We start from the raw sequence: 14,842 nt of genomic DNA on the forward strand, positions 1-14,842 counted from the left end.
TCAGTTGAAATGTCAAAACAGCATCAGAAAAAGACTTTCATTATTTTAAACATGGCCAAAGCACAAAGCCCTTTTACTTTCACAGGGATCTGTTCTCATTGGGTTTCAGCACAACTATACCCTTTAGAATGTCTGACCCAGGATCTAACAGAAAAATGCAACAATCTGGTTCCCAATCACAATGCAGTCCCTCTTGCAGAGTCACCTTCTTCTGTGGAGATGCAATAACATTTAAGGCTAATTCCAAGTTCATTACCACCCCTGTTGTTATTCTCCTCTATCATAGCCTACACAAAAACTGCTTGCATGGCTTTTACTTCTCAGCTATGGCATAAAGGTCTATCACAGATTCCCTTGTGCTGAGCAAAGCACAGCCTTCCTGAAAACCAGTGTCCAGGCTGCTTATGTTTCTGCAGTGACTTCCAGACAGAAGTCATAGTCATAATCCACCACAAACCAAAATCTCGCAGGATAGCTATAACTACTGCTGCCTAGGCAGGTACACATGGTAGTAAGCACTCACAGTAGTCCTGGACCTGGTCTTACATCTTTTTATGACAGAAGCCCAAACACTTTTGGGGAGACACAGGTATGACTCTTATGACTTACAGGCACCACAGCATCTTAAAGCCTGAAGATGCAGACAGCAGGGAGCATCTCTGAAAAATGGAACGAAAAGCAAGTCCATGTATGCGACTCTGTACTTGTACAGCAACAGTGCTGGGACTGAGGGAAACAGGATTGCCTCGTTATCCAGACATGGGGGCCCAGAACTGAGTCTCCAGCTTCCACATGAAAACAAGTGCTCCCTGCCCATCTGCAACACTTGTGTCAGCTCTGACATCTTTGCAAAGGACTGAGAAGTAGGTGGCCATGACAGTCTGGAAACTGGGCACACCTAGGGGCTATCAACTGCAGCAAAGCAATTTAGTTTTGCATAGGTGGTGTCTGAGATGACAGCACTTGGACTTTAATTGCAATGTGATTTCCCAGATTCCCAAACAACAGCACAGCTACTAATGACATGCATATGAATTTCTTCTTCAAAATGAGGAAGTATGTAACCATCCCATGATCTTCTGCCTTGTTGGCCTTGTGTAGGCCAATTGATTCTGATTCAGAGGAAGGGAATCACAGTGTGAAGAGAAGGAGTGAATAATGCTGTGCATTACTGCCTAAGCTCTATAAGTTCTGCCTTTAAATCAGGCCACTGTTTGGATTAATTCTTCACACTTTATGTGTATTCCTATGCTCAATTACAAGCACTTTGTTTCCAGTGAACTTTTACATACAGGTTTAAAGACTTTCACTCTTGATTATTGTGATTCAGTTCGGTTCCTGAAGCATTTCCTGAGCTTTTTATTGCATCTCCCTTTTCTGGCTACTTCACAGTAAAGGAGCATCTCTTCACAGACTACGTGTACCACTTCCTGCATTCCCTCAAGATTTACTAAAAGTAATACATTTTCCCTCTTTCAAACAAATTAGGTTTTAAACACAGAGTTAATGGGTCAAAAGGCAAAAGGCAAAAACATGAAAAAGGTAACAAAGACTGTCTGGACTGCAAACAAAAGAGATTCTTTGAAGCCAGCATACTTCAGCCAAGATTTAATAAAACAACAAAAAGAAACAGAAGAACTAACTGAACCAAGAACAAAGGGCAGCATCACAAACTAACCACTCTGACCTGCCAAAAGCACTGAAGAAGAAAGAAAATGAAAATATAAAGCTGCTCAAAACAAACAGGAGCAAAGTGCAATACAAAGCCATACACAAAGTGCAAGGCCAATCTCAAACATGTGTGGGGCAAAACAGGCTGTGTTTATTATGATACCTCCTGCATGCATTTTTACCCTCTTCTCATCTTTTGATGCATGTGGGGCAGCACAGAGTAGGTCAGGCTGATTTTTCCCTTTCTGAGTTAATGGGAAGCCTCCTTCAGGGCATGGGAAATGCGAGGGGAGCACAGCCTGCAAGCAGCCCAGCATGCTCCTGGTGACCACCTCAAGCTCCACAAAGATGGAGGCTTGCATGTGTCCGGTACTCAGTGTCAATTCATTTGCCAAAGATAATCCAGGCTTTGGAGTGTCCAAGTGCCAGCAGCAGCCCTGCTGCAAACAGCTGCCCAGAGGTCAGCAGGGATGGTGTTTGGCCAGGATACCCCACGAGTCTCCAGGGTGTTAGCAGTCATTTTCTCAGACTGTTCAGCTGCCTCCTGCCAGTCTATCACAGTGGAAGATTAAACAGCCAGGGTGAAGCAGAAAAAACAAGCTTGAAGCATTAGCAAACTCTTTGTGGCTGGCACCCACAGTGGACTGCTTGACTGTCTCCTTATCAGCATTTGAGTCCTGGTTTCATGGACATTCTGCCCAAAAACTAGAATCCTCCAGCCTGGTAAACACCACTGCAGCAGTTAATGCTCCTGACACTGAGGTTGAAGTAATTCATTCCTATGAACACCTCAGGCTAAAAGGCAGGGTGTCAGCACTTGCTATGGTGGGTGTAATCGTCTAACATGGCTGGATAAAAGCAAATTAAGAAATAAGGGAAAAAAAAGTAGCTTCAGTAAACAGTGGGTCTAGTAGTACCCCCGAGCTTCCAGGTAGCAGCGAGAGAAGAGAGGGGAGTCAAGAGGGGACGTCTGCTGGCCCCCTTGTTGCTCTCAGGGCTTGCAGCATACGGCCTATGATAAAGTCCTGTGCACAGAGCAGGGGTAAGATCCACTCACCCAGGAGTGGAGTTGAGCAGAGCTGGGCATGCTGACATTGGGGTAGACACAGCATACAAGGAGGAGGAAGGATGTCAAATGACAGGCTTAAGAACAGCCTCTATTATTAATACATGTTGGTGCAGGATGTGAATCTGAATCTCTCTGAGGTACTGGAACCAGCTGAACAAGCCACTATATAAGTGAACACATAGAGAGAGCAAGCAGATATACAAAGAATCATGTGAGCTGGATCAAATACAAGAGGGAGGGCAGGTTTATGGCTTGCTCTGACTGTGGAAGAATAAATGTGTCTAATTTGCACACACTTGCTGAGATCCCTTTGCCACAGGAATCATGAGTTTTGTCAGTGGGATTTCAGTTGCCAGAGAATCTGTCCTGGTTGTGACACGCCAGGTGGAGCTGTCAACAGCAACAGGTAGAAGAAAACTCATCTTTTAGTGCCTGAACTTGAGCCAGTTCAGTCAAGAAATGACTGAGAATGAATAAATAGAGAACAGCATTATGGTATTTTCACAACCTCTTTTCTGACTGTAATTTCAATGTAAGGAAGTTTGTTGGCACCTATTGGAGGAATAAAGTGCGTAGGGGGGAATATTTCCTTTCTCCTCTTGTTGTGCTGAAAAGTGGAATTAAATTATTCTGCTCACAGACAGATTGTTCCAGTAAAATAGAATTTGAAGCCACCAGGGGCTCACTGAGAAGAGAAGCTTTTACACTATATGAAAAGGCAAGAGACAAAACCCTTGCCAAACTCCTTCACTCTTTATTACCGACAGCTGCAATGCTGGATGCGTCCGGATGCCTTTTAAGTGCCAAGGGGAGTGACGGAGGTGGGATGGCATGTGAGCAGATGAAATACATGGCAGCTTCTCCCCCGATGGCAAGTTTAATTATTTGCACTGTTGTATACACAAGAAAAAAAATATACACATATTGGGGAATCATTCACTCTGATTCCTGTGTCAGGTGGATTATGAAAAACACTTGCTCTTGCTGCTCCATGGCAGAACAAGGTCTTAAAATATTCAGAACCTGCATATACCTTTGTCACAGAAGGGAAGAAAAACAAGGTAGAATGTATCTCCTAAAGAACAAGGACACGAATGTATCAAGACAGCAAAACCAGATGCGCTTTGCTATATAAACCCAGATATACATCAGAGGTGAACCAAACCACATTTTAAGCCAAAGGAACACCATCTTTGTATACGCTCATTCCAGAGGATTTTTTAACACATCTGTTCTTGTCCTTTCTGGATTTTAAGATCACTGGAACAGAGAGAATCTGATTCTTTTGTCTGTTCAATGCTCAACCAGCAAACAACAAACTGTGCTTTGTTAGGATCGATTTTCCCAAATCCTTTTGCTTCAGGATCCAGGAGCGTATGTGACATTTCAGGCTGACCATTCAAGATGTGAAATGCTCAAAGTCACGAGCCACAGTTCAAAGTCATAAGCCAACAATAAATCCTATCAGTGATAACATAATCTGTGAAGCTATAGCTTAGAGTAAAAAGATGCAGATAGGTCATCTTTCCATATGCTGCAGTTTAAGAGTTAAGTACAACTGACTCAGAAATGACAATCATGTGCAGGGTTGCCTGGCAAGCCAGGATGTACTTGCTTCAGTTGATGTTTTATGATTGTCAACAGCTTTTCTATGAACCTGATTCCATTCTACACGAATTTATCTCTGCCGCTGCTAACTTCAGTGCTCCTCCGAACAAGGCCTACCTGAGGATTGGTAGGGTTGGATGATGAGGACCTGCCAGCAAAAATGCCAGCTGGGCTAGAGAAAGCATGCGCCGTATTTTCTGAGCAGCTCAGGGGCAGTCGTGAAGCCTGTTCTTTCTTGGATCTTGCAAATACAATGTTTGTTGATGCAGCAAACTGCTTCCTCTTTGCGTTTATGTAATGCTGGCTGCCCTGCCCTTACGGCATATACACCTAATTATGAAGATTCTAAATACATCATGTGAGGCCACACGATAAGAACAGGATATGCCAAGCTTTTCAGAGCACATTTCGTGGCATTTCAAGCAGATAATCATATCTTTTCCCTGCACACAGGGGCATTAAATAAGTGTATTTTATAGACAATCCATCAGAGAAAGTGGTTGCTGTGCTACTGACCTAGTGCCTGTATTTCAAAACCAGAGACAGACACACAAAAAAGCTCTGTGAATTGCAAAAGAAAAGAAAATATCACAACTTGCCTCACAGTGGGAGTTCCTCAAAGGAGCTGGAAATGCAGTGCTGGTCATGACAGTGTTTGCTACTGCTGGTGCTTTGCTGGTATTAAGGAGGAGTGCACAACCTGGATAAAAGAACAGGAAGAAGGTCAAACTGCAGCACTCACCTTGTGGTTTCGGGGTTTGTGAAACCTCTCCAGAACCCATGTTAGCTGCCTCCCACTGCAGCAAAATGCCAGAGAACAGAGACTTTTTCAATTTATTAGGGATGCAGCTTCACCCACCCAACACACATATGCAGGAAACACATCTACCTTCCCCCTACAGCTATCTTCTGTTGCTTCATGACCTCAGGTTCATCCTCCTTGCAAGACTGAACAACAAAATGTTTATTTTATGATCAAAAAGTAACCTGGAAGAGAATATTTATCTTTGCCAAAACCAAAACAAAATACAGCTATGTCAGAACACCACCAGAATAGTATTAATGCAGCTGCATTAAAGAAGCCTCTTTGCTCCTTTAATCATTTGTTGTAACGAAAGGAACAAGGGCAGTAGTAATACTAGGGTTTTTCCTTGGCAGCAATACATGAGCTCTCCAGCTCAGGAGGGTAGCACTACTTAGAGCCCATTTGGGCTTTCATTGAAATTGCCTCTGCAGCATAGACAAATTGTAAATGAGCAGCACTTGCTAGCTCCCCACATGACCCTCTTTGTGTCTACCTATGCTCCCATCACTTTGTGGTCTGTAATACTGTGGGCTAAACCATCAGATGGCCTAAGTCAGAATAACTACGCTGTAGCCTATACCAGCTCACACAACAGTAAAGAATCTTGTTCTTGATGTTTAACTCTAGATCTAACTTTTTAAAGTAATGTTGGGATTACACACCATTAACTCTGCTGTTATTATCGTATCCCTTTAGATGCTCTGTGCCCCAGCAATAAATGCCTCCAATGATTTACATTACTACAGTGGGAAGAAGCTTATCCTGGCAGGTAGCCTGTTTGCCAAAACTCAACCAGCAACAGTTCAGTGCCTGAAGTATAAACCTTCAATGGTTTGCGCAAGAAAGATGAGAAATGAACTACTGTGATTGGGTAAGGCAACTAAGTATACAATATTCATACACAGAAGTGGAACTCAAAGGACCATGGAGCAAAGAGAAAGAAAATTAGGATGTGAACAGGGCAAAAAGGAGAAGTACAGAGAAACACAGAAAGTAAATGAGAAAATCAGAAAGAAAAAAAGCAGATCAGGATGGAGGAGGGTCGTGCAGATGAACACTTGGTGAGAAGTTGCTTAGAAAGGGTCAGTATTTGTATATAGTGTCAGTCGTGGAGACCTGAGGTAGCACTCTGTACTCTCAAGATAGGAAGTGAGCACAATAGACTTTTCCTCAAAGCACTTAGAGTAGAAAGGTGGCTTTTGTTTCACTGGAGGCTGAATATGTAAGTACACCAGAAAACCTGCCTTGTGTTTTATTCCCTCTCCCTACCATTTGTGTATATTTTTTGCTCTCTGCTGCTCATTCTCTGCACTTACTATTTGCTCTCACACACACCTTGTATTGAGGGAAAACGGTTGTGCTCCGGACTTCCAATCCGCCATGGAGAAGGATGGGACACAGAGGAGCCTTGCATCCAGCCACAGTCCCCTTCTTCAAACGAACAGTAAAAGCCAGAGGGAAGCTTTTCTGCAAGTGGGACAGAGAGACAGACACACACACTAGAACAATGCAGGTGAGCTGAGGAGGAGACTCCTGGGCACACAGGGAAGCTGCAGTGACTATTCTGACCCCTTTTGCCCAGGGCATGTGAGCACCTCCACAGCCCTTTCGCGTGGAATCATGTTCATGCCTGACCATGGAGAAGGTGGTGGCAAAGGAAACAGCCCCCAGACTGTGACTGACTCCCCCAAACTATGACAAACCCAAGTGAGAGACTCAGTGCATGCTATGGGGTCTCCCAAATACCTGGCCTCTACAGCTCCGCAGGTATAAACCCACCCAAGGTTACATCTTGGAGATGGTTTCTTAACCACTGCTTCTGCAGCCCCACAGAAGGAAATCTTGGAGAGGGATAAGTTCCTAACATGATTCCCCTTCCTTACAGTCTAGGTCTTGAGTCAGCCCAGCTCAGCAATGTGATCTCTTCTCTCTGAGCGCGTTGATGTAGTCTCAGGTAAAGCACTGAATCCTTTTGTGCCTCAGTTTTTGCACCTGAGAATTTGTTTGGTGAGATGAATGGATGAAAAAAAGGATAGTTTATTTTAAGCCATATTTTCAGGCTTCGAAGCCCACTCATTCTGTCACTGGCTTAAGATTTCAGGCAAGTTTCCAGCTCCAAACAATAACAATACACTAGCTTTTTGCCTTTAAATTAACCAGTTTTAAAGGAACAGTCATCTCATTCAAAGTAGAAGGTAACTTCATGCCTTTCATCTCCTTCTCTACCTACATTGCAAATTCTTCTTACAAAGGGTGCAAAGTACTGCTCCTTTTGCCCTGAACCATACACTCAAACTGCCATATGTGGACATCACCTGCTTGGCCATGGATCACCCACTTCCCTCAAAACTCATATTTTTTCCCATCATCCTCAATAAACCCCCACTGCCTCCTCCCTTACATCTTCTGTTGTCTAGTTCCACCTTTGCATTTCTCTTAAACATGAGGCCAGATTCTGTACTTATTAAGTACCTTGTAAAATGCCATCTAAAATCACTACCACTATAACATGATTTTCACTTCTAGTGAATCACTAATGATCCTTACTACAAGATTCTGCACCCAGGGTGCAGCTGAGAACTCTGCCAGGTAATAAAAGGGCACAAACTGGGTTTTATTGGAAAAAAGGTAGAGCACAAAGCTAGTCTGGGTGAAAAAGATGTCCCTTTTACTGCAGAGTTAACATTAGGCATTAAAGATGCCAGAAGAGAAGTAAAGCAGAGCAACCAGTCATTATATACCCTGCTATACAGACTAACCAGTCCTTGGGGCTGGCAATACAAGGCCCCTGAACACACTTGTTCAGTTGGGGTGCTCCTTCTTCCAATAAACTAGAGAAAGTGCTGTGATGAACAGATGTAGCAACAAACAGGATGATGATATCCCTGACTTCTCACTGTTTTTACACTACTGTGTACTCAAATCTGTACTAAAAACCAGTTTAGCCTTTAGTCCAGATGTGTTTTTTAACTTCCCTGTTCCCTTGAACTTCTCCTAAAACTATCTTTGGCCTTTTTGTGTGTGGGGTTTGTTAGGTTGGTTTTTTGAAAGAAAGGAAAATTATACAAGAAATATGTTTAAAATTGCAAGATAAAAATGAAATTTCATATACAAACACATTATGAAACTCCATAGCCAAGGAAATCAGTTTTTCCTTTCAACCACTTGCTAAACTCAGAGTAAAAATGCCTTCATTTACAAAATGTACGATAGACTACAAACTCCTAAAGCAAGAGACTCTGCCCATCAGGTGATACTGGCAATTTCACTAGCTTCTCTCTGAGAAGGGGAGGCTCCTGAACTCAGATTTTGCTGTGATTATTAAGACGTTTTCCCTCTGAAATTTTCTATCTATAAAGTAGCTGTTAAGACACCGAGGCAACAGTATTCAAACTCCAGATAATTCAGAGTGTTTAAGTATCTGCAGAACCCCCTGGCTGAGACTGCAGATCAATTAAATACCTGCTCACAGAGCTTAGCTTTGGCTCACGCACCTCAAAAGGCAGTTCACTGCCAATGACACACACATGTGCTCCTTGGTCTACCCTGAGAAGACAGAGCTGGGGAACATCCCAACTGCAGCATCCAGACCAGCAATATTTCATTTTCTAGGAGCCTGAATCACAACTGACTTCCCAGAGGAAACTGAAACAAATCTTACATCTGTGGCTTTTTAGTAGGGCCAAATCTGAACCTGGAACTTGACATGGAGGTGAGAATCATGTTTTACTGTTGTTTTCTGCAAGCACACAGATCTGCTATGAAAAGATCAAAACCTGTACCGGAGTTAAGGCTTTTTCAAGTTTTTCCTTTTAAAAGTCTCCCAATTCATTCAGCCTGGTCCTTAAATGTGAAGCTGTTAAGCAGAGTTGCTTCCTTGTGTTTTACCCTTCTGCAGAACTTGATTATGTTTCATTGCACAGCTCAAGGCTGGGATCCAAAGAAAACGACAAATCAGAATGTGTCCTGAATTCCTACTGAAACAGCTTGGCTCGGTGTCCAACTGAATTCATTTCATGACCATATGCTGTCTAGGATGATGGAAACAAGTCAGAGCAGCAGGAGGAGTCATCTAAGTAGCAATCCCTGCCTGTAGAGCAGAAAAAGCTCACTGTTGATGAACAAGTAAGGACATAAATAAGAAGCTATTACTTTCCCAGAAAATTCCCTTCCCTCTTCACAAATTATTTTTTTATGAGTTTTCAGATGTCCCGTGCACTGGATGCAATTTCTTTGCTGCTCTTTCTCACTTTACATACATACAGCACCTTCCACAAAGACCTCTTTGGCCAGCACTTCTCTGTAGACATGTGCTTCTCCATTTTCTGCATATTTATAATTCATACTCACATTAGTGCAGACACGGCGCTGATGAGGGAAAGCTAATTGACTTTATTGCCAAATCAAGTAAATGAGGGGGCAGGAGTTACATCTATTGAAACCTGCCATGTTGGATATTATCATTAGTGACAGGAACCTTAAAAGATTTAGACTTCAGTAAGATTAAGATACAGCTTGTGGATATGGGATGGAAAACAGAGTTATCCAGTGAGACTGGAGCACTGTGAGAACTTGAGAGTCTCTGCTTTTGAGTGATGAATTAGAGAAAACCTGTAGGGTGTTAAACTTGTTCCTAAGTAAATATTTTCAAGCCTTCAGAATGAATTACCTTTTAAGCGACACCTAAATAGGTTCAATTTCTTTTGTCACCTCAGATTTTTCATCCATTAATAGCAAGAAGACTTAGCAATTAACTGGAATAATTTATAAAGCAGTTGCAGCAGGTTCTTGATTCAAAACTAGGCGTAAATGAACCAGATACTACAGTTTAAACTTTTGGGTGAAATTCCAGACCCATATTAGGAACAAAAGCATAAAAGACTACTTTGGTATGTATGGACCTATGCCAAATTTAAGATGAAATCTCAGCAACCAAATAGATCAGCTACTCAAACAATTTAAAGCAGCACGTGAATCTTAAACATGAGTTTGTTTCAATGGCTGCCTCCATGCTAGCAAAGTTGGTCAGCCAAATTCTACCAGAAATGAAGCATAAGAAGGCAAAATACTTTTCAACAGTCAACAAAGAGTTATCCTTTACTGCCAGAAGGCTTTGCTGAGTTCAGACCTGCCAGAGGTTAGAATTTGTTGCTAGAAGTACAGCTGTTGATCAAGGAAGAAGCAAAACGATTAGTGTATGCAAGACAAGAACCTTAAGAGAGCAGGGAATGGCAACAGGTTGCTACTTCAACATTTTGCTCGCAGGGAGGCTCTGCTGGGCTGTATCTATCACTAGGATATAAATTAATCTAGTGGTTTCTTCATGCATTTTTGCCTGGAAAGTAAACTGGCCCCTGTAGAATTAATTATCTATGCTTTTTTGGTCACTTGCTCATGTTATCACAAATTCAAACTTTATAGGTTCCTATCCTAGTTGCCATCTGGTCTTCTGACAGATATGTCATGCATGCAGATGTGCATGCACTCTTCCAACCACATAGCACAGCCTGAGTTGCTCCTTTCATGAATCAGATACTAGTCTTCCTTATCTCACCTGGTAATGTGTTTAACAGCCTTAAATATTCATTGAGGCAACGAGTGAAAATTACTCTATAACCCAGTGGTTATGAGATTTATTTGAAAGATAGAAGACATTACTTTCAATCTCTGTTCCAGGTAGAACTTATAAAATGTGGAAGAGCAATCCCAAGAGAGACTTGAATAATCATTTTCTTCTGAACTAGACCACAATTTCAGACCACAGTCTTGGAAACTGCATGGAGAGACGAAATACGGGTTCAAATTCACTTACACAGAAGCAGCAGCAGTCCTGGGTTTGTCGTATCCTGAGTGAATCCTCTAAGTTCTGGGTCCCCAGACAATAAACCTACTATCAGCACCTCTATCCTTTTTATTTATTTTTTCTTTTAATATATCCATTGCTTTCCTAACATAATCAGTATATTGTAGCATTTGCTATACTACATATAGAACTTGCTTAGCACAACTTGCTTAGCATAAGTAGTTAAATTTGCTGAAGCCTTAGGCTGCAAGCTGTGAACTTTCACCTAAATATGTTGAACTTTTAGCTAGTCAAGTAAAAGGCGGCCTCAGAGCCGTTCTAGCCAGCAGATAAGGAAGCTGCCTTCATTAACAGAAGCTGCAACCTTAGAGATAAGAAATGGCCCTAGAGACAATGAAAAGGCCCAACGCAGAACTGGAAGACCTCAGGCCCTAATAATAGTACTGGCCTGTGCTGTTGCATGAAGGGTGGGGAATTTAGATTGTAAGGGAATAATTGCCCATGGATTTCTTTGCTCAAGGTCTGTCGTCGGAGGCACCCTGCTTGAGCTGTAGCACTATTAATAAGAAGTACTTTTTCCAGAGTTGCTGGAGCACCTCCCATATGAAGATAGGCTGAGAACACAGGGGCTGTTCAGCCTGGAGAAGAGAAGCTGCTGGAGACCTCAGAGCAGCTTCCAGTATATGAAAGGGGCCTATGAGGATGCCAGAAAGGGACTCTTCGTCAGGGACTGTAGTGACAGGGCAAGAGGCAATGGGTTCAATCTGAAACAGGGGAGATTTAGGTTGGATATAAGGCAGAAGTTCTTCCCTGTGAGGGTGCTGAGGCACTGACACAGGGTGCCCAAGTGGTGAATACGCCATCCTTGGAAGTGTTCAAGGCCAGGTTGGACGGGGCTAGGAGCAACCTGCTCTAGTGGAAGATGTCCCTGCCCGTGGCAGCGGGTTGGAACTGGATGATCTTAAAGTCCTTTCTATCCCAAACCAGTCTATGATTCTATGATTTTATGATCTTTTGGCTTATCAATTCAGTGGAAACCTAGAGTTGAAGCCTGTTATTGTGGCTGGCATATATAAATTCCATACACGTAAAAGAATGAATTTACTAGCAAAGACATAAGACAACCACTATCTGAAGTTCTAATGCATGTCTGCAAAGTGTGCTTCTGCAAAGTCGTTTCCAGGGCCATGCTTCCATCAGTCTGTTAAATCTGTATGTCTGATCCCAAATCAACGCAGTTTGTCATCTAATTCCACATCTGCCTCTTTGAAGCTGTCGTTTGCTCTTGCAAGAATATTTGATTATGACTCAAATAGCAACATGCTTTTCTCTAGGGGTCATCCCTCTCTGATTTTACACTCTCTACACAGACTAATTGGTTGCATGCAGAACAAGCACCATGACATTTCCTTGGCCATTAATAAGTAGAGAGATGTTAACAAACAGCAGGCTTTAGGGAGATTTTTTTTCAGCTAAGAAAGGAACAAAAAAATCAAATGAATAGGAAGAAAGAAAGAAAGAAAGAAAGAAACAAACAAACAAAAACCAGAGTGAAAAAAATCAGTACCTGCACAACTAAAAGACTGAAAGGAAAAAAAACCCCAACATCTCCTCGAAGCTCATAGAAGCCTTTGGTTAACAGTAATCTTAAGAGCTCTCCCCACAGCTACATCTTTTTCTGACAGCTTTTTTGTGTAAGCAGAAGCATTTGGGAACCTCCTTTCTCTGCTTTATATATCTGAATCGCTTTTTGCCACACTTGCAGAAAGCTGATGAAAACATCCGCGTTGCTCAGGAGTAAAATGACAACTAAAATGCTAAAAGTCGACATATGTTTCGTGTTAGGCTGCCACGCAGATGTAACACATAAAACATTAGATCCTTTCTCTGTTTTGCTTAAGAATTCTTATGCCAACAATATTCAACACAGTAAGAAGTAAAAAGAGAAATTAGCCATAGAGCTGAGCAGGCTTGTCAGTGGATAAGCACACAACCTGAGCTCTTGCTAAGGCAAGCCTGTCTTTTTTTGTTGCTTGGGTGGGAAATGGTGCTTTTGGGGCCTTTTGGCTGGGAGTAAGAACCCTCATTCCCAGTACCTGTGGGAATACAAACTGTGTTCTCTTCTCTTTAAGCTAGGGACTGATGCTCCCCCTAAACAGGCAGCTAAAATATCTTCTGTTTTTTACATTTTCTCATTTACATTCCGTGTACATTCTTTGCTGACACATCTGTAAGTGCTGTACTGCTTTATGCAAACAGCTACAGATGAATGCTGCATGGAGAGGGAAAAGGCAACCAAACCAGCCCCTGTGGATAACGTATGTGAGAGAGGGATCGGTCACTTTACCAGCTGGCTCAGCGTGGGATACAAAAGCCTCCTGATACGTGAATGTGGACGAGACACCAGCCACATGTGCACCCAGTGTTTGAAAATAACATGTTTTAACAGGTAAAAATGTTTCTCTAGGCCTGCCCCATCCTCTGGTGATATTTAGTTTGTATCCATGATTGGCACAACTCCACGTTGTGAGCTCTGCTGCTCTCACTGGTATAGACAGGATTACCCTCCCAAGGCAGAGTCACTTATAGCGGACAGACACAACAGTGTATCTGGATGGTAAATAGCATGTTTCTCTCCTTCCGATGAAATCAAACTGCATTTCAACCTGATTATCATAATGTACCAAGGTTTTTTAATTAAAGTGTAGAACACAACAGAAAAACCATTATGAAGCTTTAGAGCTTGGTTTTAAAGCTCTTAGGCAAAAAGGTTTCAGTACTACTAATATGAAGCATTATTCTAGTTCAAAGTTGTAGTTCTAAGAAGCTGCAACTCTGCAGTGATGACACTGTCTCTATGAAAGTGAATTTAATGTTCACTGAGAGTGTGTCATTAATGAACATAATTCCAAATTGTAACAACATCTATGTAGCATCATGGAGTAGCACATCATTTCAAGCTTCTAACTTTTAACTGGTTTATTAGATGACCTCAGGTCAAACCACTCTTCTCCACACCAATAAAATCTGTTAATTTATATTTATTAGCAGCAAAGAACTGGAATTTGCTGGAAGTTGTGTGTCACACTGAAGTTTGTGCTAGAAACAGCAAAGTCTGTTAAGTCTAGACATTACCTATATCAACAGAGCTTGTCTCAATTATCTTACCCAGATTCTCCCCTGCTCTAGATGTCACGAATGAAAGCCAAACTGAGAATAATTGCCTCTTCTATTCCAAAGGCTTTTTCTGGTACTGGTATTTTGGTCAGGGAATACATTTTTTGCATACCAAATCAACACAGCTCTGTCAAGAGAAGTCCATAGGCTAAATCAGCTGTGACACATATACTTTAAATTGGTAAATGATGAATTCTCAACAGCTATTTTTCTTGATACATTTGCCCAGTGGATAACCACACAGCTGACAATCCACCACTCCGAACTCTCTGTAGACTGGCAAAGGGGAAGATGCTGGAAGTAGGACATGTGGAGGTATAGAAAAAGATGGTTAAACTAAGGTCTTAAAGTACCTAGGTTATGTAGCACAAGAACAAAGTATTCAGGCACAGCATGTTTCCAGAAAACTCAGGCTGCTATCTATCTTCTGCTGTGTTTTATTAGACTACTGACTGCTGAAGAGAGGATAGAAAACAAGAGGAATTACAAAGACACTGGAGATGGTCAAAGACTAGCTACTGGCTCTACTCATTTTTCATTTTGGAAGTTTTCTCCTTTCTCTCCCATCTGCCACATGCTGTGCTACATTTTGATTAAAGGTTCTAACAAACTTCACATGTCATAATTCTGTAAGGCATCTAGCTATTCAGGCTGTACTTTGCATTTTTGATCAGGATTTCAGAAGAGATGAAGCACTAAGAGCATCTTA

General features: G+C 42.0%; 1 protein-coding gene across 2 annotated transcripts in view; it reads right to left on the minus strand.

The window, feature by feature from the left end:
• The window catches only part of ALK (ALK receptor tyrosine kinase), a 312,254-nt gene that overhangs the window by 65,413 nt on the left and 231,999 nt on the right, over positions 1-14,842 (minus strand). For both annotated transcript variants that reach the window (XM_030499619.1, XM_030499618.1), the window contains exons 7-8: positions 6,489-6,620; positions 4,948-5,048 (exon numbers count right to left, since the gene is read on the minus strand). In XM_030499619.1, coding sequence (XP_030355479.1) covers positions 4,948-5,048; positions 6,489-6,620 — 233 coding nt within the window. The remainder of the gene's footprint in view (positions 1-4,947; positions 5,049-6,488; positions 6,621-14,842) is intronic.

Source organism: Strigops habroptila, chromosome 10, assembly GCF_004027225.2.
Source record: "Strigops habroptila isolate Jane chromosome 10, bStrHab1.2.pri, whole genome shotgun sequence".
NCBI lineage: Eukaryota > Metazoa > Chordata > Aves > Psittaciformes > Psittacidae > Strigops > Strigops habroptila.